We start from the raw sequence: 26,915 nt of genomic DNA, 5'->3' as shown, positions 1-26,915 counted from the left end.
TAGTTGAGATATTGCTGAATATGCAAGACTAAAACTCTCTGAAGGGTACATTTGGGCAGAACCCTTAAAGACCTTTGACTTTTAAAAATTATTTATTATATATAAAAAATTATTATATATGCATACATTGAATGAGTTCAGCCTTAGCTATATCATTCTGTCTGCAGAAAAGTGTTTTATCTAGTCATGATTAAAAGGACCTCCATGTAATATATATATATGTATATATATATATTTGTTATGGAATTAGTGGAGACTGGGTGATTTTGTCAGTTTCCTTTAGTGACATCAAAATTTTTGTAGTGATACTAGTCCTGTTTTCAGAGGGGAAATTTTTTAATTTACTTATACTTTATAGAATTAGTTTATCTGTTTTACTGACATTTTAGTAGAAAGGCAATGTGTAACTATGACTAATTGAGGGAGTATACAGAATATTGTGGTACTTGATTTTACTTCCTATGTAGATTTTGCTTTTAGACTTAGTATTTTCAACTGTTGATTATATTCTCTTCCTTCCCCAGCTCACCCCTAAACTCTTGACTATAGTTCTCTTACCTGCATCTATTATTATAGAAATACAGTGAAAATATGTCCTCGTATGGCATACTTACTTCCAAATAGATGTATGACTGCTTTTCTTCCAGAAAGCAGAATTTAAATACCTAAACTTAGGAGAACTGTGGCTTAGAAGTGGAGATTTAGAAGAGTCTATATAAAATTACCTGATGGGTTTTTCCCCCCTGTCTCTGAGCTACATTTCTCAGTCAATTTAAGGATATGAAAGCTGTAATGATTTGTTTCCTAAAATGCAAGTAAATTTTTTTAGTGTTACTTCTTTGGCTAGGTAATATAAGTAAGTTCTACAATTAGTCCTTAAATATATTAGTTGTGAGTAGTGAACTATTACAGAGCAAAGGAACAACTCAGAATATACATAAGAGAGGCCTGCAGCATTTGTGAAGTACTCTTCCTCTCAAGCCCCAGAGAGTCTCTGAAACTACAATTAGTTTATTCAGGAAACAGTCTCAGCAGAAGACTGAGATTAGAGAGAGCCACAGATCAATGCAAAGGCCTCTCAGAGAAGAAATGAGTTTTTCCTGTCATCAGTACAACAAGAAATCCAGAGATTTAAGGAAAAGGAAAATCAAGTGAATGAAAGACAAGAAGGGCCAAGATGAACAAGCAGGACTATTGACCTTGGAGAATATAAATAATACAGAAAACAGAAGGATAAGTTGTTCTCAGTATTCTTGGAGATCCTTGGAAGGCAGTCTACTAAAAGACTGCCGTGAAAAAGTAGACCTGGAAAGTCCTCGGAATTCAAAATATTTATCATAACTGAAAGTAAATATTCTATACACTCTAAAGAACAGACTGGACCTTGCTGAAGATCTTGAGATCAAAGAGAAGAGCAACATCTAAAACATTAAACAAAAGACATTGGAAATACGCGAAAAATGGTAAAAACAGACAAACAAAAACATACCCAGGATAATACAGTAGTCATCTTACAAAAAAGAGCAAATGTTGAGAAGAAAATAACTTCAAGGATAAAATTCTTTTTAATTCTATAAGCTCCCAGTATCACAGGGAAACATGTTACCTACAAAGGAGAGACTGGCATCAGACTTCTCAAATATGTTTTAGAAGACAGGTGGAGCTGTAGTTACAGCATTCTGTGAAATATTATTTTGAACCTAGAATTCCGTTCCCAACCAACTATCACTCAAGTGTCAGGGCTTTCTTTCTCTGGAAAAGTTCCTCACTTATATATATATTACTCTTCAGTGACACAAAACACAAGTCTAAAAGGAAGATATAAAAACTAACTCAGGATTTTGGTGAAAAATTCCAGAGTGACAACAATGAGCAGTTGGCATATGTTTTAACAAAATGTCAGCTTTATGAGGAATGTTATTAAGAAAAGAGAAAGTAGGTAACAATACACATAATGTCTAAATTAGATGGAGAGCTTGCTGTGTCTGGTATTGATGTGAAGGCATATTGTCTGAGCTGATGAACAAGAAAAAAGGTGAAAACTCCAGGAAAAATAAAACATGAATAATTCATGGCCTAATTAAAAAGCAAGCTAAAATGTGACATGATTTTTGGGTTGCTCATGGAGCAAATGCATGCTTTCTGAAATGACAGTAGAAGGTCTCTCTTGGTCAGATAATTTAGAAGAGCCAAGAGAAGAGACCCGAAGTTCAGAAATTCTGTCACTTTATTATTTCTAAGTTAGTTAAATTCAAATAAGGCATATGTAATACTTTAAAGAAGTTATGAAGAATGATTCTCTTGGGTGGTGGGATTATTTTATTGGTAGTTTTTCTTTACCCAACTCTGTATTTCTCTGGCTTTCTGTCATGAACTGTTTTACTTTTATAATAAAAGAACAATAAAATGCTACTTGAAAATAAATGAAAACAATTTTTACAAAAAAGATTACCAAAGTAGTATAGCTTAGGGGGCGCGCCTGGGTGACTCCGTCCGTTAAGCCTCCAACTCTTGATTTCAGCTCCGATCATGATCTCATGGTTTGTGGGATCAAGTCCTGCATTGGACTCCGTGCTGATAGCGCTGAGCCTATTTGGGATATTCTCTCTCTGTCTCTCTCAAAATAAATAACCTTAAAAAAAAAAGAAGTACAGCTTAGGACTTTTATGTACTAACCCATCTCTGAATAAAAAATAACATGTATAAGCAAACACCATTCTAAATGTAAAGGGTTTTTTTGTTTGTTTTTGTTGGTTTTTTTTTTTTAAGAAAGTATTCCTATGTCTAAAGAATATTTAGTTCTAGTTAAATATATTACACACATGCAGCTTTCAACATTGTAGAGATTTTGGTAATGGAAATCAAGTCATAAAACATTTTTTTCTACTCTTTTTGAAATGGCTGTTCAATAATAAAAGCTCAGATTTACTACTCCATACTATCTAGGTTTGATCCTTGAATCTCTAATTGTCAGCAAGTTTAGTTAACCTGGATGTACTAAGTTTCACATCTGTAAAATAAAGACTACAGCACAAACGGTATGAAGATGTGGTAAATAAAAGTTAAATAAATGAATATATGAGTGCGCATAGAATATCAACTGGCACAGAGTTAAGCACTTGATAAATACTAGCTTTGAAACTAGTGAAAATTTAAAATAAGGTTATCACATTACACATGTCCAATTGTTTAAAATTAAGTATTGAGAACCATATTTATATAATATTGCAGCCTTGTAATCTTCAAATTGAAAATGTCATTTGTGAGGTGCCCAGTTGGTTCAGTCAGTAGAGCATGCAACTCTTGATCTCAGGGTTGTAAGTTTGAGCCCCATGTTTGATGTAGAGATCACTTAAAAATAAAATCTTCAGGAAAAATACAAAAGAACATTTAAAAAAATAAAATGTCATTTGTATTTACCATTATAAAGATGGGAAATCTAATCAAGTTCACAGATTTAGTCATTTAAGGTAGTCACAGCATGGCTGCTTTTCCTTTATTTTTTATGTCTAGCTTTGTTGAGATGAAATAGATGTATAACATTGTGGAAGTTTACGGTGTACCACTTAGTGATTTGATATATATGTATATTGCAGAATAATTACCACGATAAGGTTAGATGACACATCCATGGTCTCACCTAGTTACAATTTTGTGTGTGTGGTGAGAACTTCTAAAATCTACTTTCAGCAACTTTGAAATACACAATACAGTATTAACTGTATTCACCATGCTATGAATTATGTCCTCAGAACTTACTCATCTGATAACTGAAGTTTGTACCCTTTGACTATCTTCACCCATTTTCCCTATTCCCTGACTTTTTTTCCATTATAAATTGGATTAATAGTCATGAATGAGGTATTTTGAATCTCTTATTTCATCTATTTATGGAATATATAAATCCAGATACTGCATATCTAAGATGGGAATATTTCAAACTCAGGCAAAGAATAGATAGCAAGCTCATGTTTGAAATTCAACTGTAACCTCAGGTGGGTATGTTTAACAGCATTATGTTTTAATTCAAATCATTTTCCATATAAATTAACAATAAATCTCATTTAATATAATGTTTTATTGTAGAGCCTAGGGTTTTGTAGCAGAGTTGTTTTCTTGGTATACTTAATTGTGAAATCTAGAAGTAGAAGGTATTCATAATGAATTTTTAGAGATTATGGCATGATTATACTGGGTTTGTATAATTCATCTTGACTATATTTAAAGTTTTTTATATACTCAGAAGTGACAGCATGGTGGTTGTGAGTACCAGTATTAAAGTCAGAGAAACTTGGGTTTGAAGACCTAGCTCTGCCACTTATTAGCTGTAGGGTCATGGATAAATTTGTTATTAACATTATTATGTAGTATCCTAGACCTATAAGGTGGATACAGAAATGAGACATTTTATAGACTTGCATAAATATGGTATTCATTTTAAGCTTTCTCCATGGATTATTTTCAACAAAAAGTTCTCATCTACTTATTAAGTTGTAGAAGAAACTTTTTTTTTAATCAACCTGTAAGGGCATTAAATTGATTAGCAAATGAAACAGTTTATATAATTGTGTCCACCCCTCCATCCCTGTTCCATTTTCCTCTTCTTTGGGGAATACCAAAAAAAATATTTTACATAACGGGTTGTCAATTATGACTAGTACTTTTATGTTTAAAAATATAAATACCACCAGACGCTAATACAAGAAAGTTGTTTCTTTGTACCCTCTGTTTTTCTTCTTTCCCCTCACTGCTTCCACCTTCCCCTCCTCTTTGCCCCAGAAGTCTGTGTCTGCATATGTCCATTTTTTACCTGAAAAACTGATGGTTTCCATTGCCCTCATTCTGACGGACCACATACCTCTGCTGTAACCCTGTAATAAGTGCAGTAAGTGCCTGGAGTTAGCTTGAATCTTTCTGTCTTCAGTTTTCTGATACTAAGTTAAACAAATATGAAAAGCTATGGGATTTAATTTCGGCTTTTCAAGTGAACGTGCAGTTTATTGAATTTGGCATGTTAAGTGTACATTGTTACTTAATTGCTTTTTAATTTAATGATACATTTTTCTCTCTTTAAGCAGTGAGTTAATATTTATCACATGTATGGTGTGTGCCAGGATATACCAGGCACATATGTAAATTTAATACAGTAGCCCTGTGAGTTAATCCCTGATAATAGATTACTGACCCATTAGGTGGCAGAGCAAAGGTCCAAACCTAGAGCTAAACACAGACCTCATGTACTTTTCCATTCTGTCATGCCGATTGTCATTGGGTGTGAAAACTTCAGAGTCTGATGATCCTAATGTATTATATGCTGTAGCATAAAATCACAATATGAATTTAGTGTATGTTTATTTGACTTAATGGTGTTACAGTATGTGCTGTGGCCAGACTCAGTGTTCGTTATGTTTGAGTGTGGCACCTTCTCTTGCCAAAAAGGGTTCTGAAAATGAAAATAGCTGGTATTTTTTGGGTCTTGCTATAGAGTCTACCATTCACTAATTAAAAATCTTTAATGAAAGTTTACATTTTCATATATAACATTTTCCTGAAAATTTGCTTACGTGTTAACCTGATTTTGTACTCAAAAAGTAAGAAAATTATTTTTTTTAATTCTTTAGTATATGTGTTTAGAGTTTTTTTGTCCTATATATTGCATAACATTTTTGTTTTAAAAAACATTTTTAAATAGATTGTAATATAATTATTAGCAAATTAGTGATTTTACCTTTATCATCAAACTTTTCATATATATGCAAGAGTAGAAAGAATACTATTATGAGCCCATAGATATTTATTACCCAGTTTTACTAATTACCACCTTCAGGCTAATCTTGTTTTTCTCTCTCCATTCTTCCATACTCCATCATTTTGAAGTCAATTCACTGGCAAGTGTTTTAGTAGGTATCTATAAAAGGGTAGGAATTTTTTTTTTTTTTTTACTTTATACATAACCATAATATCATTGACATACCTAAGCTAACTAACTGTTTTTACTAGTAAATATACAGCTACTGTCCTAAGTTGTGACTGCCTCATAAAATCAAAAGATTTTTTCTTTAATTTTTTTAGTCAGAATCCAGAGTCTATATATATTGCAAACAGAGTCCACATATTGCTAATTGGGTGATATGTCCAAGTATCTTTTAATTTTATAAATATCTTTTTTTTTTTTAATGTTTGTTTATTTTTGAGAGCGAGACTGCCAGTGGTGGAGGGGCAGAGAGAGAAGGGAGACACAGAATCTGAAACAGGCTCCAGGCTCTGAGCTGTCAGCACAGAGCCCGATGCGGGGCTGGAATCCACGAACTGCGAGATCATGACCTGAGCTCAAGTGGGATGCTTACCTGACTGAGCCACCCAGCCGCCCCTCTCTTTCATTCTTATGTTCTTACAATTTTTGGTTGAAATAACCTGATGATTTGCTGGTAAATTTTCCCAGAGTCTGGATTTTGCTCATTGCATCTCCATGATCTCACTTAAGGAATTATTTTTCCAAGTTGTCATCTTCAAATTTTCTTAGTTTACCTTCAGTGAGTATAATGGTAAACTGACTTTAATGTTGAGAAGGAAAAGTTGCTTGTGGGTATTACAAAGAAATTTTGCTGGGGCGCCTGGGTGGCGCAGTCAGTTAAGCGTCCGACTTCAGCCAGGTCATAGTCTCGCGGTCCGTGAGTTCGAGCCCCGTGTCGGGCTCTGGGCTGATGGCTCAGAGCCTGGAGCCTGTTTCCGATTCTGTGTTTCCCTCTCTCTCTGCCCCTCCCCCGTTCATGCTCTGTCCCAAAAATAAATAAACGTTGGGGAAAAAAAAAAAAAAAAAAGAAATTTTGCTGAAGGTTGAGCAGATTATTTTAATGTTTCTGGTCAATTTTCTTAATTTTTGTCAAAACTGAAGCGAACATTAGGTTTCTTTTGAAACTAATTTCTAGAAGTATTGGCATAAACTCTTTATATAAATAATTATTAAAATATTTTACATGCTGATTTTGCCCGTAATTTTAAAATCTTATTTTCATCATTACTTTTCAAGATATCAATACACTGTACATGTATGTAGTACTTCATATGGGTTCTCTAATTTTCTTTTTCTTCACAGTTGAACAGTCTTCATTTCATTGAGCTTCTGAAGGAGGCTAAAGATTTTCTACTTTATTACATCTGTTCAGTTTCCATCTTAACTGTGTTATTACCAGTATCACAATTTTTCAGTTTGCATAAAATACAAACAATATGTAGCTATATAAATTCTATATAAAAATGGTGCCATTGCTTAAAAATAAATTTCTGGCTGACTAAAAAAGTTCAGCAACTGATGTACAAGAGCATGAGCTCAGTATACGAAGATAGGCATGTTAGCACATAATGTGTGAAAGTGCAGGCTTTGTCAAAGTTCAAGGTGGCTTGAAGCAAATCAAATAACAGAGCTGTGCTCCACATAGCAGGTGATGTGGGAACTAAATGGCATGTGGATGAGATATTTGCCACCTCTTCAAATAGCTGAATTTAAAGGGGACATCAGCAGTGAATTACCCACATGGTAGTCAGTGGCAACATCATTTGCCACCCGGATACTGTACAAACTTGTAGAGTGGATAAATTTGTATTGCATGTTTACATCCCTTTCTACAGTCCTCCTGTTCTACCATACGCACCCCCACTTGATTTCTTGATGTCTTAATATGGTTCTAAAACATCCTATTTGTATTTATTCTACATTAACTAAGCGCCTACTATCTTCTAGTTATTACGTAAGTCCCTGAGTATAAGTCATGGACTTATATTTGAAGTATCTGTTGAATAATCTGGAAAACCAGCAGAAAATTACAGTTCCCTCGCTTAAGGTTACCTTCCCACAGATGACTCTCAAATCCCATAAATTGGCCTTTTTTTTTTTTTTCTTCAGTAAGCACACTACCTTCCCTACTGTACTCCATCCCACAAATTTAAAATACAAAAATTTTTCATTCTCTGGGTGCTATAGATTTAGGCAGGTGCTGTTAATAAAATCATATATTTTGAAGGTTTACAGGAAGCTGAATCATGTGTGTGCATGCATGTATTTAAGCACTTACTCATCTAGAATAGGTGGACTGCATTGAAGATATTGTGGGAAACAGAGATTAAAAATCACACCTTTGGAAGTGAGTTCTCAAAGGATACATGAGAAGTTAAATTTATCTGCTTCCAAACCCCTTCAAGTAAACATGTAATCTCCATAAATACCAACTCAAACAGCCTCAAAACAAGTCCCCTACCCAATACCCTCCCCGTAACAGATGACTACCCCAATCCCTTCCTATTTATAAATTCTCGAAGTGCTCCTCCCCCTGACTACTAATCTAAAATATCTTCTAGTTAAGTAGCTGGGAAATAATAAAGAGCAGCTGATTAGAATCCACATAAATATGCATGTAAATTTGGGGAAGAGTGAATAGTATACTGATGTGGCTAATGTGAATAGCAAGAAGAAAAGAGAGATGGGAGACAATGTAGAAATACGGTGAAGTCAGACAAAAGTATCCTGGGCTATATTCCTAAGAGTGAGGTAACTTTGGACAAGCTACTTCCTGGCTCATACTCTGTTCACACGTCTCTGAAATAGGAATAGTAAATCCTGTTAGAGATAAATAGTAGTGTTTTACATTTTGAAAAGTTTCATACGATCATCTCTGGAATTTTTGTTTTATCCTAGAGTAGAGAACCCTCAGATGATAACGAGACCTAGTATGTTCCTATAATGTTGGCCACATTGTGGTTTAAGGTGAGAACTGATCTAGGCAAAAAATGATGAGAATCTAAGCTGGGACGGTGGTAGTGGGAATAGAAGATAGATTTAAGAAATGTCTAGAGATAGAAACTTTAAACAGTTATTTTGGAAGTTGAGGAATTGAGAGTGTTTAAAAAAAAAAAAACCTCTGAGGTTTCCAGTTGGAGTAAGTGGGTTGATTGGTATGCTCCAGAAGTGGGAAATAGTGGTTTAAAGCAGCAAGAGGAAACAGCTGTGAAAGAGGTAATGAGTTGAATATCTTCAATTTTGAGTTAGGATGATTGAAAGGTGTCCAAGAAGGTCCAAGTTAGGCAGCTAAAGCTCAAGAAAAGTAGAGATATGGACTTGACTATAAGTTCAAGTTTAGGCTCATGGTGCATTTAGCTTTATGTCATCATCATCCACTCCCAGAATATATGTGACATTAGAATAGTTATATTTCCTAAAAGTTAATATAATCATAATTAAAACCATTTTAAAAGCCCAGCCTCTACTGAATGCCCTTTTAGGTTTGTGAGCTGTAATTGGTTTGTGAAATGCACACAGGTGGTTTTGCAGCGATTTTGAAAGAGGGATTTACTTGGGAATATTATCATCTCCCTGCATTGGTCACATGTGCTCTGTTTGCTGCCCCTTTTGGATACCATACAAGAAGAAATGGAAATAACATGATAGTCTCAGTAGGGAAAAAGTCAAGCCTAAGGATAATAGTGACCTCAAATAACATTTAGCTATTTCTGTAAATGTCACTAGTATTTGTTACAAATCTCTAAAAGTACCTTGAGAAGTATAAGAGCAAATTTCAAATGTATTTAAGTGTTTTTAATCAATTAAACTTTATTTAGCCTTTTTTATGAAGAAGAAAAATGCTATAGTGAAAAGCTTAATGTTTGAATAATTGCTTAACCTTTGTATTTCTCATTTGCCTTCCTAGTTACCCCAATAAAATTGTTTGAGTTGATAAACATTACATTTTTTTAAAGGAACTTTTGTCAGAAATAATTTTATAAATGTTTTAAATACAAATCAAATTACTGATTAAATAGATAATTGAAGACTGAAAGATTGGAACAAAATGGAAAGTAACAATATAATGATAGCCATGGCCATTTTGACTACAAGAATTTGAAGATTTGGAGTCCAGATGATTATCTTCACTGTAAGCGTTCATCTCCTAAGAAAGGCAAAACTTTTTTTTTTTTAAAGTTACTACCGCACTATAATCACAAGACCAGCTTGCTCTATGTAAAGCAGAAGGTTTAGGGTTGCTTAGGGAAGAGAAGAGGTTTTAGCCTAGTCTGCAAGTGAAATGATGTCATGGAGGTACAAGTACCTTTGCTGAGATCAGACTCACCAGCTTCATGAGAGCGGCACAGCGTTACTGCCACCGGCTGCTGAGAACCAACCACCATATAGTGGAGCAAGCCCAATGGCCACATGCAACTCAGCAACCAAAGCCAGGTTAAGATCCTTCACTGGAGTAATTCCACTCTCTCATCATGGGCGTTAATTAGTGTTAAGATAACTGACTTTAAAGTTTACATCATTTCCTTTTTTTAAAAAGTAGTCATCTTTGAAAAAGAACCATAGGAGAAAAGTAGCTGCATTGAGGAACGTTGCTTAATTACCTTTAGTTGATGAATCAGAAGCACAAATGATAAACCCAAGGTACACATGTATGTGTAATTCCCTTAAAGAATTTGCATTTAACCTTGGTAAAATGCAAATGGTAAGCACTATGAGATTATTATGTATAGTGCAATTTAAGTCAGGTATTAATATGCATAAAAAAATCGGGAAAAAATAGGCTGAAGAAATTATAAAGTGACATTGCACAGGAGGAAATGCAAACACATGGCAAAATGAGCCACATCAGTAATTTTAAAAATAGTGATACTATTTTATATGTTACTGAACCTCTAAAAAAATTTTTTTTCCAAAGAGAAAAGTAATACCTGTAATGCTAGGAATTGGGAAAACAAAAGCTTGAAGAAGAAAATGAAAATCATAATTCTTCTAGCACAAGTTTAGTAGAGATATTTTGATGGATTTCTCTTGTTTTTTCATACACACAAATTGATACATTGCTGTTTTCAAGTAACAACGTATACAAAAAATTTTTTTCTATGTTATTAGATATCTGTAATATCAAATAATTGGAAACAACCCAAAAGTCCCCTCAGAAGAATCCGTTTAAATGGTTACAAATTAATTCAGTGCAATATGCAGTCTTTAAAAATAGTAATGAAGAAAATTAAGTTTCAGAAGAAAATGTGATCTGTTCAGTGGAAAAAAGCCATATATAAAATGGTATAAACGCTGTGATTGGATCTGCTTGTTTATGTTGTTTATGTCATAGTACTTTCCATGCCCTGAAATCCTACCTAAAATCCCTGTACATCTTTCATGCCTCAGCTTTGGGGCCACTAGTTTGAGAATCCTGCTTTCTTCCTTCTCTAGTTCTTCCAAGTGCACCCTTTCACTCTAGTATCCTTTGCCTTTTTAGCAGTTATCAAGTTGTGTAACTGTTAAAGAGGCAGGACTATCTTTTTCATCTTGTCACCCCCTAGCACCTTGAACACTATGTGCCTGATGGAACAGAATAAACATTTATTAGAGACTGATTCTTGGTGTGAAACTGAGGGTTTGTGGGATTTACAAAGGAAAAAATCCTAATTTCCAATAAAGCTAATCATCTGATGAGAAATGTAAATAAGATAGTTATATATACCCGACACGGGGCCGGAACTCACTAAGCCGTGGGATTGAGACCTGGGCTGAAATCAAGATGCTTGGCTAACTGAGCCACCCAGGCGCCCCCAATATTAGTTCTTAGATATATTTGAAATAATTCTGTAGTTAATAGATTATTTTATGTTCTGATTTTTCTCACATAAAAATAATGTTTTTATGTTGGTTTAAAAAAAGGATAGTTACATGCAAACCATAACGAATTAAATCCATGAAAACTACACAGACTTAAGCCCTCAAGAACAAATTATAAAGCATTAACAATAGAAAATAACACCTGTTGTATAAGTACATATTCTTATAGTACCTTAAGACCAAAATAAACACTGCTCCCAAAATAGATGTTCCTTGAAACAGTTCTGTAGTTTGGTACTATGTATTGCAATATTGGTGGCTGGAAATGGAGAGCATTTTCAACATCTATACAGCTAGTTAGAATTCTAAAAATATTCTTTTTTATACCATGTGTCAGTATAATCGTTTCATTTAGAATATTCTCACCTCATCTCCAAAACTAAGATTATGATCTCTCCAGAGCTCCTATACAGTGCTTCTGGAATTTGAATTTTTATGAGAAGGACATTTGGTAACTAGATCACTTTATATGGGAAGCTTAATGTATTAAATTCACAATTTTAATAAATATTTAGCAAAGGAAGTGTTTACAATTTTTAATCTTTTTTTTTTTTTAAGTTTATTTTGAGGGAATGCATGTGAGTGAGAGAGGGGCAGAGAGAGGGAGAGAAAAGAGCAAGCAGACTCATATGAACTGTGAGATCATGACCTGAGCTGAAATGAAGAGTCATCTGACTCTTAACTGACTGAGTCAGCCAGGTGCCTAAGTGTTATCTGTCATTTTTTAGTAAGTTTGGTTTTCCCCCTTGGTTAGAGGCCACAGTTTTCTTTACTTTTAGTTAGGAGCCTGGGTTTTCTTTTCAGATAAAGGCCTATTGTATACAACATACATTCCAGCTAAGAAAAGATGCCCACCTAGGAAGAAGAAAAAATATTTTTCTTACAAATGATACAATGAAATAGAATTTGGCAATGTTTTGGCTCTATTTATACAGCTTAGATTCAACTAAACTTTCATGTACTTAAAAATAATTGTAACATTAAAAATAATGTAGAAATTGGGGCGCCTGGGTGGCTCAGTCAGTTCAGCACCCATCCACCTGTTGATCTCAGCTCAGGTTTTGATCTCAGGGTTGTGCATTTGGGCTCTGCTGGGCGTGAGGCCTACTTAAAAAATATGTAGAAATTGAGCCCATTATTACCCCCGTTGTACTAGAGTATATATTAGTAGTAAGTCTAAGTTACAGATAAGAAAACTAAGGGACATGGTATCTTTTTTCAAATTACATATGTATTCAATTTGTTATAATCTTGATTATGTAATTGTGGAATATGTTTCCTTTTAAGATTTTCTTTAAACCAGATAGTCATGTATCTTGTATAGACAAAACCATTCATCTTTAGGTTACTATACTTTATGAAAATCACTTGATCCCTTATGACTTTACTCATAAAAATTCTGAAACATAAAACGGTGTGATATTTACTTAACTAAACCCTTTAAGTTAGTGGTTCTTAATCTTTTTTGCATCAGAGAATCTTACTTAGATATTCTTTTTCTGAAAAAAAAAAAGTACACATATTAAAATTTTACATAACATTAGTAGCCAATGTTTCCTCTGAATTCAGTCCCCTGGATTATAAAACTCTGCTTTGTATTACACATTTTTATATTATGTACCTTTGATATATGAATTGTGAGTTAATCGTATTGTTTGCTTTTAAAAGAATCAGGAGATCTCATTATGAAGCATATTATCTATAAAGGTTTTCCACAGTACTGTAGCAGAGTTATTACCTATTTTTATTGCATCATTCTCATATTCTGAAATTTCTTTCTGAATTGAAATAGTTACTATATATGCTATATTTTTCTCACAGCTTTATTTTTCTGACAATTGTCTCTTGACCAACAATAGATTTTCTTTTCTTATTCTAGATTCTGAAGAGGCTCAGTCTGTAAATCCTTCCAGTGTTGATGAAAACATTGACTCTGAGACAGAGAAAGACTCTCTCATCTGTGAAAGTAAACAGATAATTCCCAGCAAAGCACCTCTTCCATCTGCTCTCGATGAATATGAGTTCAAAGATGATGATGATGAAGAAATAAATAAAATGATTGATGACAGGCATATTCTTAGAAAAGAGCTACGGAAAGAGAATGAAGGTGAAGTAGAAAAGAATAGCTTATTTGCAAAACAGGAGAAAGCTTTCTATCCTAAATCATTTAAAAGTAAAAAACAAAAGCCATCTAGAGTTTTGTATTCAAGTTCTGAAAGTTCAGATGAAGAAATTCTTCAGAATAAAAAGGTTTCTGCTCCATCTTCTGTCCCTGAAACATCAAATTCTGATACACAAACCAAAAAGGAATATGGAGTTTCAAATGAACACAAACAGAAAGGCAAAGTTAAAAGAAAATTAAAGAATCAGAACAAAAATAAAGAGAACCAAGAGCTGAAGCAAGAAAAAGAGGGAAAAGAAAATACCAGAGTAACAAACTTGACAGTTAATACTGCACTCGATTGTTCAGAAAAGACCAGAGAAGAGGGGAATTTTAGGAAATCTTTTAGCCCAAAAGATGATACTTCGTTACATTTATTTCATATTTCCACTGGTAAATCTCCTAAACATTCTTGTGGACTAAGTGAAAAGCAGTCAACACCACTAAAACAAGAACATACTAAAACATGTTTATCACCAGGAAGTTCTGAAATGTCATTACAGCCTGATCTTATCCGGTATGATAACACAGAATCTGAATTCTTGCCAGAAAGTTCAAGTGTAAAATCTTGTAAGCATAAGGAAAAAAATAAACATCAGAAAGATTTCCACTTAGAATTTGGTGAAAAGTCAAATGCCAAAGTAAAAGATGAAGATCATAGTCCAACATTTGAAAATTCAGACTGCACACTGAAAAAAATGGATAAAGAGGGTAAAACATTAAAAAAGCATAAATTGAAACACAAAGAAAGGGAAAAAGAAAAGCATAAAAAAGAAATTGAAAGTGAAAAGGAAAAATACAAAAATAGAGATAGTGCTAAAGAGCTGCAGCGGAGTGTAGAATTTGATAGAGAATTTTGGAAAGAGAATTTTTTTAAAAGTGATGAAACTGAAGATCTGTTTTTAAATATGGAACATGAGTCCCTAACATTGGAAAAAAAATCAAAGTTGGAAAAAAACATAAAAGATGATAAATCAACCAAGGAAAAGCATGTTTCAAAAGAGAGGAATTTTAAAGAAGAACGAGAGAAGATTAAAAAGGAAAATGAAAAATCTTTTAGGGAGGAAAAAATAAAAGACTTAAAAGAAGAAAGAGAGACTGTACCCATAGATAAAGAAACAGAATTCGGTTCTTTAGGAACAAATGCCAGTGAAGAATCTATAGGGTTACATTCAATGGAAAAGGAAATAGAGATTGAAAAACAAGAAAAGCATGTAAAAGAAAGGGAAAAATCAGAAAAGCGGTTTCAAACTAAAGAAAAGGATGTTGAAAGAAAAAATTCTGAAAAAGAGAAGAAGATCAAGCATGAGCATAAGTCAGAGAAAGATAAATTAGATCTTAGTGACTGTGTTGACAGAATAAAAGAAAAAGACAAGCTGTATTCACATCACATAGAGAAATGCCATAAAGAAGGTGAAAAGATGAAAAATATTACCACTATTAAAAAAGCTGACGATAGAGAGAAAAGTAGAGAAAAGATGGACAGAAAACATGACAAAGAAAAACCTGAAAAAGAGAGGCATCTAGCAGAAAGCAAAGAAAAGCACTTGATGGAAAAAAAAAACAAACAATCAGACAACAGTGACTATACTAAATCAGAAAAAAGCAAAAATAAAGAAAAAGACAGGGAGGTAGATAAAAAGGAAAAATCTAGAGATAAAGAAAGTGTAAATACAACTAACTCCAAACACTTCCAGGAAGAGAAGAAGTCAAGTATGGCAGACAGTAGTAAAGCACAACATGAGAAAACTTTATCCCTTAAAGAAAAAACAAAAGATGAGCCTTTGAAAACCCCTGATGGAAAAGAAAAAGATAAAAAAGACAAAGATATAGACAGATACAAAGAACGAGATAAGCACAAAGATAAAATTCAACTAAATAGTTTATTCAAACTAAAATCCGAAGCAGATAAACCTAAACTTAAGTCATCACCAGCATCAAAAGATACTCGACCTAAAGAAAAGAGGTTAGTGAATGATGATTTAATGCAGACAAGTTTTGAACGAATGCTAAGCCTTAAAGACCTAGAAATAGAGCAGTGGCACAAAAAACATAAGGAAAAAATTAAGCAGAAAGAAAAGGAGCGGTTGAGAAATCGGAATTGTTTAGAACTTAAAGTAAAAGATAAAGAAAAAACAAAGCATGTACTACCTGAGTCTAAAAATAAAGAACTTACTAGGTCAAAGAGTTCAGAGTTGACTGATGCTTATACCAAGGAGAAACAGTCTAAAGATGCTGTAAGTAACAGATCACAATCTGTTGATGCCAAAAATATCATGAATTTAGGGAAGTCATCTTTTGTTTCAGATAATATCTTAAACAGATCTCCTAGATCAGAAAGTGAAAAACCAGGTCTCAGCTCTAGATCTGTATCCATGATTTCGGTTGCTAGCTCAGAAGATTCCTGCCATACTACAGTGACAACCCCCAGGCCTCCAATTGAGTATGACTCTGACTTTATGTTGGAGGGTTCTGATTCCCAAATGTCCTTTTCCCAGTCACCTTTTTTGCCAATTGCCAAATCTCCTGCCCTTCATGAAAGGGAATTAGATAGCTTGGCTGAACTGCCAGAGCGGATTAAGCCACCATTTACAAGCAGACTTCCAACATCCCATCTCCGATCATCTTCTGTAGAAGATGTCAAACTAGTGATAAATGAGGGGAGACCAGCTGTAGAAGTTCGAAGGTGTAGCATGCCATCAGTCATTTGTGAACATACAAAACAATTCCAAACAGTATCAGAAGAAAACAATCAAGGTGGCTTAGCTGTGCCAAGAGATATTTGTCCTTCTCCCAAACCTGAGGTGTCCTTAAATGTGCCTGAAAGAGAACTTTCAAATATGTCTAACATACATTCCAGTTTTGCAGCGTCTCCAACTAGATCTGTAAGCAGCAAATATATTTCAGCTGATATAAATGTTATCAAGAGTACTGTTCCAGTGGGCACTTTAATGGACAGTCCTGTGCATTTAGAGCCATCTAATCAGGTTGGTGTGATCCAAAATAAATCATGGGAGGTACCTGTTGATAGTAGACTGGAATCCTTAAGCACCAGTGACTTTATCTGCCCAAATTCTGGTACACCTGATCAAGATTCTTCTGTTCAAGGCTTTTGTAATTCTGACAACAAAATACTGAAAGAACAGAACACTGATTTTTTATCCCTGCACCAGACTGAACTGCCAGGAAACTCTTGTGCTCAGGATCCAGCGTCCTTTCTGCCTTCACAACAACCTTGCTCTTTCCATAGCCAATCACTTTCAGATGCTGAATCTATTTCTAAACATATGTCTATGTCATATGTTGCCAATCAAGAGCCGAGTATTTTGCAACAGAAAAACGCAGTTCAAATTATCAATTCTGTTTTAGATACTGACAATGAATCTACAAAAGAGGTAGAGAATACTTTTGTCTTAACAGATGTTCAAAAGACAGATGCCTTTGTCCCATTGTACTCGGAAAGCAGTGTTCAAGAAGCAGCACCAAATTTTGAAAAGGCTAATACTTTACCTGTATTACCATCAGAAAAAGACTTTAGTGGAAACGATGCCTCTTCCCAGCTAAATACACATTATGCGTTTGGCAAATTCATGTATAAGTCTTCCAGTGGCCATGAGGTTGAGAGTAGCACTTCTGATATTCAGGTTATTTCTCATGAGAAAGAAAACAAACTGGAGAGTTTGGTCTTAACTCATTTGAATGATAAATGTGATTCTGATTTGTGTGAAATGAGTGCCGCGATCCCAAAAGGGAACCTAAATGAACAAGATAATCCAAAACATTGTCCTGAAGGTGAAAAGTGTTTGCTTTCCATTGAAGATGAAGAATCACAACAAAGCACTTTATCAAGTCTGGAAAACCATTTGCAACAGTCAGCTCAACCAGAGATGCATAAATATGGTCAATTAGGTAAAGTAGAATTAGAAGAAAATGCTGAAGATGATAAGACCGAAAACCAAATCCCTCAAAGGATAACTAGAAACAAAGCGAATACAGTGGCAAATCAAAGCAAACAGATTCTTGCTAGCTGTACACTACTATCAGAAAAAGACAGCGACTCTTCATCTCCTAGAGGAAGAATAAGATTAACTGAAGAAGATGATCCTCAAATTCACCACCCACGGAAAAGGAAAGTATCCCGTGTACCTCAGCCTGTGCAAGTGAGTCCCTCTTTACTACAAGCAAAAGAGAAAACTCAGCAGTCTCTGGCAGCCATCGTAGATTCTCTGAAACTAGATGAGATTCAGCCATACAGTTCAGAGCGAGCAAATCCATATTTCGAATACTTGCATATAAGGAAAAAAATTGAAGAAAAGCGCAAATTGTTGTGTAGTGTTATTCCTCAAGCACCTCAGTATTATGATGAATATGTGACATTTAATGGCTCATACCTCCTGGATGGAAACCCCTTAAGCAAGATTTGCATTCCCACAGTAAGTAACATCACTAAATATGCATCTTCAATGCTGTCAATAGAAATATAATGCAAGTCACTTCTGTAGTTTTAATTTTTCTAGTAGCCACATTTTAGAAGGGAAAAAGAAACAGGTAAAATTAATTTTAACATTTTATTTAACCTAGTATATTCAGAATACTATTTCAAAATATATCAGCATCTGGCTGGCTCACCTGGTGGAGCCAGTTGAGTTTGAGCCCCACGTTGGGTATAGAGATTACTTAAATAAATCCTTAAAACAAACAAAAATATATAATGTAGAAAAATTATTAATGAACAAGACATTCTGTATTTTTTTTGTACTAGGTATTTGAAATCTGCTGTACTTCTAGTACATCTCAGTTCAACCTAAATGGGGCTAACATTTCAGTAAGTGTTCAATAGCCATGTGTAGCTGTTGACTACCTTCGTGATCAGCACTGGTCTACGGTATTTTCTTTTTCCTTACCTGCTTTTTCTTTTGTCCCAAAGGAGGTATGCTTCTCTGTCTTTGAAGAGTAATTCATTTCCATGTGCTTTTGATCCCATTCTCTTCAGGCCTCTCTGGAACTTTCCTCTGTTAAGACACTATTTACTGGTGCGTTAATTACCTCTCTCCACTGGCCTTTATCCGCCCACTCCAAACATATTTGGATCTCCTTCATGTTGAAGAAAAGAAAGTTATCCCATAACTATGCCAGTTTGTCAAGCTGTCCCTCTCTCTTTCACCAGCTGATACTTTCTCTGTATCACTTCCTGTTCATCTCTTAAACCTTCTGTACTGTCACAGATCACCAGTGAGCTTATAATGCCAGATTTGTTGGCCTGTTTTTCTTTCTACTTGATCTTGGTCACATTTGACATTGTGACCATCTTGTTCATGAGATTTTCCTCTGCTTGTTTTTATGACGGTGCTCTCTTCTGGTTCCCTTGCTTCAATCTTTTATGCTCTCCTTTAATGACTTTTCTACCCACCCTTAAGCATCAGAGTTCTCTAGGAATCAATTCTTCAGTCAACTTTTTGTCATTATGGTCTTACCTATTCCTATTGTTTTCAGCAGTCTTCCATGTGCCAGTTAGCCCCCAAATTCTTACCTAGTCATGTTCTCTCTGTTGACCTCCAGAATCAGATGTAGGTGCCTCCAGGCAGCATACCTGTCATAGGTTCAGTTCCACAGGAAGCAGACCCTAAACTATGCCCAAGAGGCTTATTGGTGAGTGCTGCCAGGAAAAATGTGAGTACATGTGTGAAGGAACCAGAATTCAGCAGAGTGAGAAGTTGAACTGAAATGTAGCTGCAGCGCTCATTTCAGCTGAGCCCACAGAAGGTCTGGAATGGGGTGGCCCTTCTGACAGGTAGCTCGCACCCAGCGAGGGCACAAGGCCTAGCACATGCCAACTGTCTTCCCTTCCAGTTTTCCTGCTGTCAGTTCCTAGAGAGGAACTCCAGTGAGAGCTGCCAGCCTCCTATATTCCTAGGACCTGGAGGCTGAGTGCCTCATTCCTGAAAGAGGAGTCTAACTGTGTGCCAAGCATCTGTTCCAAACTCAGACTCCCCCAGACCAAAAGAAATGATTTCTCTCTCACGTGCTCAGAAACCACTTTTTTTTTTTTTATTAGTGAGGACACCAGAGTAGTATCCTATCAATTACCAAATTCTAACCATTCTACTTTAGAACTCTCTCTAGAATCTGTCTCCTCTACCACTGCCTTGTTTTAGGGCCCTCATCATTATCTCTCACTTAGAACATTACAGCCACTCTTTCACTTCTTTTTTTCCCCTACTCTCTTTCTGCAGAAGCATTCTCTTTTGTTGTTAAACTTGTATCCTTTTAAAAACAATAAAGGGGTGCCTGGCTGGCCCAGTTGGAAGAGCATGCGACTCTTGATATCAGGGTCCTGAGTTTGAGCCCTACGTTGGGTGTAAAGATGACCTAAATAAGTAAAACTTAAAAACAGCAACAACAACAATAAAAAACTGTTTCCCTACTTAAATATCTTAGCTGTGATTAGCTGGCTTCCCATTGCCTACAGCTTAAAATGCACATATAGTCATGGCATAACCTTATTCATTTTGTAATCTGACCCCAGTCTACCCCTCCAGCTCCATTTTCTCACTGCTTCCAAACTCACCCAATAATTCAGCCATATTTAATTCACTCTTGAATGGAAATCTCTTGTTCATTACTTCTGCTTAGTACTGTTCCTTCTACCTGAAATAATTGTTCTCGCCAGGCCTCCTTTTCTATCCTCTTCCGTGCCTTTGTTCCGGCCGTGTTGTCACCTCTGTGCAAAATCTTGTCAAAGCAGAATTGTTTTTATCTTTCTCATACCTCCCACATGATATCATAGTTAACTGTTTACATGTCTGCCTGTAATCTGATTAAGGGCTAGGACACTATTTATCTTGTAGAATGAATCCCAAATTTATCTTCAGCTGTGAATACATAGTGGTGTCCATAACTGTGTTTCTAGCTGCTTGTGAACATCACCTGACTGTACCACAATATCCATGAAATCATTAGGTCCCACACTAAGCCCATTTATCTTACCACAGAAGTGCTCTTTTTGTCCTCTCTGATTTACTTATTATCGTTACCTGCTCTCTCATTTCCCAGACTGGCAACCCAAAATTCAACCTTCACGTCAATCACTAAGTCATGTTGATTCATCTTACTTCCTTTCCCCTTCTGTTTCTTACTGCTGCTGTGTAAGGACCACATTAGCTCCGTACACTGTTCACTCACATACGTGAATATTGCATAATTAAATATTCAGAATATTACATAATCAAGTAATTCATAACCAAATGCTAAGCATTGTGCTAACTAGATCTCAGAAATCAAAATGGGCACCTGGGTGGCTCAGTCGGTTGAGCATCTGACTTGATTTCAGCTCAGGTCATGATCCCTGAGTTGTGGGATCAGGCCCCCCATTGGGCTCCATCATGGAGCCTGCTTACTTTTCTGTCTCCCATTTGATCCTCTCCCCCACTCGCGCGTGCTCTCTCTCTCTCTCTCTCTCTGAAAATAAAAAACATAAGGGCGCCTGGGTGGCTCAGTCAGTTGAACATCCAACTTCAGCTCAGGTCACAATCTCACCATTCGTGGGTTCGAGCCCTGCATTGGGCTCTGTGCTGACAGCTGGAGCCTGGAGCCCGCCTCGGATTCTGTGTCTCCCTCTCTCTCTGCCCCTCTGCTGCTCATGCTCTGTCTCTCTCAAAAGTAAATAAAAAAAAATTTTTTTTAAAGAAATAAAAAGAAATCAACAAAACAGGCATTCTGAAGAGTTGTCATGGATTCTAGTCTAATCTCTTCTGTCCATCTAGCTTTCTTACTGTCTAGGTACCTTATATATAACTCAGATCTGATTATGTGACTACCTGGCTATAAACATCTTTAGAGACTCTTAATGTTCTGTAAACCAAAGTCCCCATCATTGTCTACAGGTCTTCCCATACCTTTCTAGGCTTTTCTAGGTAGTTATACCCTACTGTACATGATGCTTCCCCAGGCTATTTTATACTGTTTCACATCATGCCTTTGCATGGCTTTTCAAAGCCCAGTTCAGAGAAGAACAAAAAGTTAGAGACAAGGTGGTTCTTTAGTCCCACATCCATAGAATTTACCTGATGCTAGTGCTCTTTAAATCTTGAAAGACAAGAGATTTTTATATTACTCTACTACTAATAAGCAGTAATAGTAGATTTAAAAAAATAGAATTGTAAATTTGTCACTCTTTCAAATTTTCTCAATAAAATAATTTGTTAATAACTCAATATAAAGCTAATCATTTTGTTTCCTTGGTTTCCTCTTAAAGAGTAAAAAATTTTAACTGAAGTATGTTGTATCATAGGCTTGAAATACAGGTAAAAACATAAAGAACCTATTTAAATTAAACTTTGTACAAACTGTTTCACGAAAAACAGTTCTAATCCATGTCAGGGTGCCTTTTCAGTGCTGCCTGTTGAGAGATATGCATGTATATTTGTATATATATTATGTGTGCATTTGATTATGATCACCTTTTCTTACTCCTTCAAAGATGATGTAATACAAGTTTCTCTTGTAGCAGTACTGGGGATACAGCTTTGATTAAATCAAAATTTAGTTATAGCAAATGTTTCAAAAAGTACTATAAATAGAGCTGAAAATTTTTTCTGAGTGTAGTAGGTAATTTTTGTTTGTTTTTAATGAGAGTTATTAAAGAAACACAGCACAGTATAGTAGAAAGAGCAGGAGATTTCTAAGTACTGTACATTAAGTTTGTCTGGGTTTTGCTACAAACCAGCTGTGTGATCTTGAATAATTCCTTCACTTCTCTGATTCTTAGTTTTCACATCTGTAAAACAATAATACCTACCCTACCTCAAAGCAGGTTGAAATAGTATATGCCATAACCCATTAAAAATTTTAAAACAGTATACAGATTTAAGAGGTTACCATTATTTTATCCATCTCAAAATAACTTTAAGGTTCATATTTACTAGAGTTAATATGCAAACCCCCTACCTCTTGTTCATAAAAAGCTACTTTTGAGTTTATTGGACTGAAACTCGTTTGTTCAAAACTTAGTCCTAAAAAGTAAATCCCAGAATAACAAAGATCACTTTTACATACATTATTTTTAGTACCTTCCAATATGATTTTATCCATTTGTTTCCTCTGTCAGCTAATTGCCATCTTATTGAATTAATCTCTACATTTATGTGATCTGTTTATAGAACCTGTTAGAAATGTAGTGAAACATCTCCAAAGTCACTTTAAGTGTTTGTTCTTCTATCAGGTATTTTTCTCATAATCTAACCGGAATGCTGCTGTTTCTCCAGAGGAAATGAAACGAAGAAAAGTGAAACCTTAGGTCAGGTTCCCAAAAGGCAAATGAACAGGGCGAGAATAAAAGAAAAAGACTTGTCACATCATGGTATCCACTGTGGTCACTAGTACCGACACAGAGTCCCTACAGCAGGGGCATGAAGAGCATCCCTGGGAAGCTATCAAGAGATTTTTTTATTCTAGAGACTCCTGGGACTCACAGATCTTAAAAGACAAAATCCCCAAGCATGATTTACTTAAAGATAGATGAGGGAAACAGCAAAAGGAAAGTTTCCTCAGAAAGTCTCCGTATATCCTTTGGTGATTTTACCATTTCTCTGTACGTTGCTAGATGTTGGAAATTTCCAAATTTATGTGTTCTGCCCAAACCTCTCTCCTCAGCTTCTTTTTTGCTAACTGGCTAGCTCCACTTGGATGTCCGTGAGCTCCACAAACTTAACATGTCAGCACTGAATTTATCCAAAACCCTTATTTCTCTTTCCTCTTTTCTCCTCCTGGGGTATCTCCTACCAGCTATCTGGCCCCCTCATGCTGGAGGACCCACAAGTGGTCATTAGCTGCTCCCTCTCTTATCCTTAATCATTATTTTTAGACCCCATCCCTTCCACTCCCTCCTTCTCACACCAGTGTCACAGTGATTTGCTTTCTTAATTTCTTGTCCTCCTAATATCTATTCTGCAGACACAGCAGTGAGCTGTAAGATCTTTCAATGATTCCCCACCACATACAAAATTTATAGTGTTATACATACTGTCTGTTCCACAGCATGTTAATTAAATATATGGCGGGGGGGGGGGGCAGGCTGGGGCAAGGTAGGGAGAGCTCATGGTCAAATAAGTTTGGGAAATGGGGCACCTGGGTTGTTCAGTCGATTGAGTGCCCGACTTCAGCTCAGGTCATGATCTCACGGTTCATGGGTTCCAGCCCCGCGTCATGCTCTGTGCTGACAGTTCAGAGCCTGGAGCCTGCTTCAGATTCTGGGTCTTCCTCTCTTTCTGCCCCTTCCCTGCTCACACTCTGTCAACCTCTCTCTCAAAAAATAAACATTAAAAAAAATTTTTTAATAAAAAAAATTTAAAAAAATAAGTTTGGGAAATGAAGCACCATTAATCTAAAAATAAATAGGTTTCTTCATTTCTGAACTTCTCAGAACCATTAAATTTAACTTGATTGTGAGACACCTGAGTGAGTACATATGTACAATGTTTCTCAAACCCACTTGTTCTTAGAACCATTTCTCACAAGTCATGTTTGTGGGCTCCGTGTTCTGTGGAACACACTTTAAGAATAGCTGGTTAAAAAAAAAAAAAAAAACAAAGCTGGTTTACAGAACGGTAATGACTTTGCCCCTGCTGATCCTCATGTCCCACCATTCCTTCCCTCAAAGTTGATATCCCAGGAATTCAACTTGTAGTTGGCTCCTGACACCCTACTATCTCTTTGTTTCATGAACTTGATTCTGCTATCTTTTCTTCTGGGAATTACCCTCCCCTCTTCTTTCTCTTCTTTTTTCCCCCCACAACTCCTTTCTCTTAACTCTTGATTCTGGCTCTTCCTTTAAGATGCAGCCTCAGGCATTAAGCCTCTCCAAGAAGCTTTCTCTGACACCCCAGGCTCAAAGGAGTAGATACTCTTCCTCTCGGTGATATAAAGGAGGCCTTTATGGTTTTGGAAAACTTTAAAACCATAGCACTAAACTTTACTGTTACTCTTGTTAAATTTAAAGATGGTTAGAAGACACAGAAATCAAACAGATGTATTATTGCAGTTAGAGGCATGAAAAATAATCCACCGCAATAAGTTATCTGTCCTGTAGAATTTTCCACCACATTGATTCAACTGAGTGAATCCTTGTGATAGGATTTAACTTTTTTTGGACCCCCATAATTCCTGTAAATTGTTCACTGATGATAGAGTCCCAGTTAGATACAAGTTTGATTCTTTGTCTAGAGCTTTCTGTATATGGTGTTATATAATTCCTTCAGCACCACATCAGGAAGCACATAGAATCTGTTTGTCCCACCTTCTGAAGAGTCAGAAGAGTCAACTAGGTTCCCACATGCTACCAAAACATACTGAGATACCTTACTTTGCCCCAATATGCTGACAGTAGTTAGAAGCCAGTCAGGGGTGGGAGGAGGAATATAGATATTCCAAAGGGTAGAGGGAGAATATTAAAAAGATCACAGATGTCTCATAACAGTAGAGCACATGCGTAGATGGAGTTGGCTTCCTTAACTGCCAGCTTCTACCAGAAAGCAGTCCACTTTAATAGTCAAATTAGAGATGAACCAACCGCAGGATTTTTGAGTATGGATGGACAAAGAGGGTTTATCACATGCAAATAAAGAAGTTATCAGAAGATAATTCCTTCTTTTTTAAGAAGTCTTAATTCAGTAAATGTAAAGCGCAGCACTTTAGCATTTGATTTTTACATGTCAACAAAGAGACTTACCATACTGAGACTCAGACTGCTGTAATGTTTACGACTATTTGCTTGGTGTTTTTCTGTTTTTGTGACCATCCGCGTGCGCCCCCCCATATGTGAGCTGGCACTTATTAATGCTCTAAAATGTGTCTCTGTAGTCAGGAACTTCCTTAGTCCTTCTGATTTGCTCTTTGAAATTTGCTATTGCCTCTGAATTAAAACATCTGAATTTACCAGTAAGTTCTGCTGTGTTTCAGACCATTGATTGGGAAGTAACAACCAGTTGGATAATCGTTACTGTATTATCTAATTTAGAGAACATGAAAACTTATGTTTTCATTAAGTGATACACTAAGAAGTTTAATTTTATAAGAATAGCCCATTGTTGTAAACAAAACCTAATATTTTTAACTATATATTTTTTAAAAATTAGATTACACCACCACCTTCACTGTCAGATCCACTTAAAGAGCTTTTTCGGCAACAGGAAGTTGTAAGGATGAAACTACGTTTGCAACACAGTATTGAAAGGGTAAGAAATGTTTACATTTATGCTAAAAATAACATTTATATTAAAAATATTTTAACAATAGATTATAACGACCTATATTATATATATACATACATACACAAAACACACACACACACAATTTTCTTAGATTTTCCTTCTTTAGAACCATTTTGGGAAATGGTTTGATTTTGTTGTCTTGTTCCTGTGCAGTTAGATGGAGAATTTTTAAACCTGTTTTAGGGTAGCTGCCCCTATGTTATGGTTCATGTTGAGTGTATTTTTGATGTATAAAAATCTCTTAATAATTTCTTGTTATCATTTGTTGAACTAAAGCAGTGAATTCCTAGTTAGACAGTTGGATTTCCAAGTTTTGGAATTGTTGCTTGATACCAGCTCTTTTAGTGCAGAATACTTACAAAGCTGTGCTTAGTGTTCCTTATAGGTCTCCTTTCATATTCTAGTTTCTGGTGGTTAGTCTGGGCATGGAATGACATGAAAAAGGCTGCTTATTTAGAGAAATCATGAAAGTCATTTCACTTAGATTGACAAAAATATAATACCTTCTTAATCTTTTGGGAGGGTCAAGGATTCTGGAACTTAATATTAGCTGTGATCCTTCAAAGAGGTAAATATATACTCATCCAAACAAAAGTATGCAATTTCTTTAATTCATACATTGATTCCCTAGGGCTCAGGTTTTTAACTTTTTTTGTGTCCTGGGACCTCTGTAACAATCTGGTAAATATAAACCTTTTCTCAGAATTATGTTTTTAAATTAATAAACTTACAGCATTACAAACAGAACAGTAAATGAAAGAAGCACTGATACAGATCTTACAACATTGTGCATGTCAATGAGTGGTTTGTTCTCAATAAGAAGTTAGGTCGTATA

The 26,915-nt window shown here is 35.5% G+C and overlaps 1 protein-coding gene across 5 annotated transcripts in view; it reads left to right on the top strand.

Annotated features, from left to right (window-relative positions):
• ANKRD12 (ankyrin repeat domain 12) overlaps positions 1-26,915 on the top strand; it is a 125,493-nt gene that overhangs the window by 89,682 nt on the left and 8,896 nt on the right. For all 5 annotated transcript variants that reach the window (XM_027068492.2, XM_027068491.2, XM_015061608.3 and 2 more), the window contains 2 exons: positions 13,533-18,247; positions 25,946-26,044. In XM_027068492.2, coding sequence (XP_026924293.1) covers positions 13,533-18,247; positions 25,946-26,044 — 4,814 coding nt within the window. The remainder of the gene's footprint in view (positions 1-13,532; positions 18,248-25,945; positions 26,045-26,915) is intronic.

The sequence above is a fragment of the Acinonyx jubatus genome, chromosome D3 (genome assembly GCF_027475565.1).
Source record: "Acinonyx jubatus isolate Ajub_Pintada_27869175 chromosome D3, VMU_Ajub_asm_v1.0, whole genome shotgun sequence".
Classification (NCBI taxonomy): Eukaryota; Metazoa; Chordata; class Mammalia; order Carnivora; family Felidae; genus Acinonyx; species Acinonyx jubatus.
The sequence above is the reverse complement of the archived record's forward strand: the minus strand, read 5'-3'. Positions and strand labels throughout refer to the sequence as shown.